Source organism: Volvox carteri (assembly GCF_000143455.1).
Source record: "Volvox carteri f. nagariensis unplaced genomic scaffold VOLCAscaffold_59, whole genome shotgun sequence".
Classification (NCBI taxonomy): Eukaryota; Viridiplantae; Chlorophyta; class Chlorophyceae; order Chlamydomonadales; family Volvocaceae; genus Volvox; species Volvox carteri.
In genome coordinates this window covers 153,764-154,919 of record NW_003307602.1, presented here as the reverse complement: position 1 = coordinate 154,919, position 1,156 = coordinate 153,764, and the positions used below count along the sequence as shown (strand labels likewise).

General features: G+C 66.1%; 1 protein-coding gene across 1 annotated transcript in view; it reads left to right on the top strand.

The window, feature by feature from the left end:
* The window catches only part of VOLCADRAFT_107150 (uncharacterized protein), a gene marked incomplete at both ends in the record, with an annotated part of 23,938 nt that overhangs the window by 10,911 nt on the left and 11,871 nt on the right, over positions 1-1,156 (top strand). The window contains one exon of the mRNA XM_002956251.1: positions 695-992. Coding sequence (XP_002956297.1) covers positions 695-992 — 298 coding nt within the window. The remainder of the gene's footprint in view (positions 1-694; positions 993-1,156) is intronic.

The following is a 1,156-nucleotide window of genomic DNA, read 5'->3' as shown; positions in this document are numbered from 1 at the left end:
TGCGCAACTACAGCAGCAGCAGCAGCAGCAGCAGCAGCCGGGGTTACAGGGACTACTGGCGCCAGCGCTACCGCTGCCGCAACAGCCGCAGCAGAAGGAGCACCAAAACGACTTGGCGCTGGGGCAGGAGACACAGCTCTTGGATCAGCCGCAACAGCAGCAGCAGCAGCCGCTGCCCCCCTTACCACACTCACCTCTACCGCAGCAGACGGAAGAGGCATTGAAGCCGCCGCCGCCGCCGTCATCACTGCCGCCAGTGCCACCGCAGGAGCTATTGCAGCAGCAGCAGCAACAGCTACTTCTGAAGTCAACCCCAGAGCAGTCCGAGCCTGGGTTGCGGACAGCGATGGCGGCGGCTGAGACAGTTGCCGATGGCAGCCTCCTGGATTTACAGCAGCAGCAGCAGCAGCAGGAGGGGGAGAGTCGGGATGTTGCAGTTTCATCGCACCAGAGGGAGATCTTGCCTGCCGGCGCCGTTGCCAGTGGCGCCGTTGCCAGTGGCGCCGTTGCTGCTTTCACTGCAACTGCCGGTGCTACTGCCCTTGCTGCTTCCAATGCAACTGCCGGTGCTACTGCCGAGGGGGCCGTGACCGGTGCTCATGGTGCTGCTCCCGGCGGGGTCGCGGCCAATGCTGCTACTGCGGCGGCTGCTACTGCCGTCAGTGGCGATGTCGCACCCGTGGGCGCTGCACAGGGTTCTCAGTGTTGGGCGGTTGGAGGCTCCGGTGCTTGGGCAGTAGCCGTGTTGGGCGGCGGCGCGTCCACTGTGGCGGCTGAGGAGGCTGTCGCGGCTGCCGCCGCTGAAGGGGCCGCTGCTACTGCCTGGGAGGTCATCGACGAGGTGGCAGCTGACGCAGTTGTAGGGCCCATCAGGACCGACATCAAGGTGCAGCGTGGGGCGGCGGCAGCGGCGGGAGCAGCTGTAGCAGCAATAGCGGCGGTGCATTCCGGGGCGGCGGCGGCAGCCGAAGCCAGCTGCGGTTCTGGCAGCGGTGCGATACGGGAGGGTGACGTACATGTCGCCGCTGACGCAGGCGGTCAACTACTGCCGGGTGTAATGTACGACGACCATGTGGCGGATATCCCAACTGTGAATGATGATGCCGTACCCGCTGACGCGGCAGCCCTTGACGCCGCCACCGCCGTCGATCCGGCG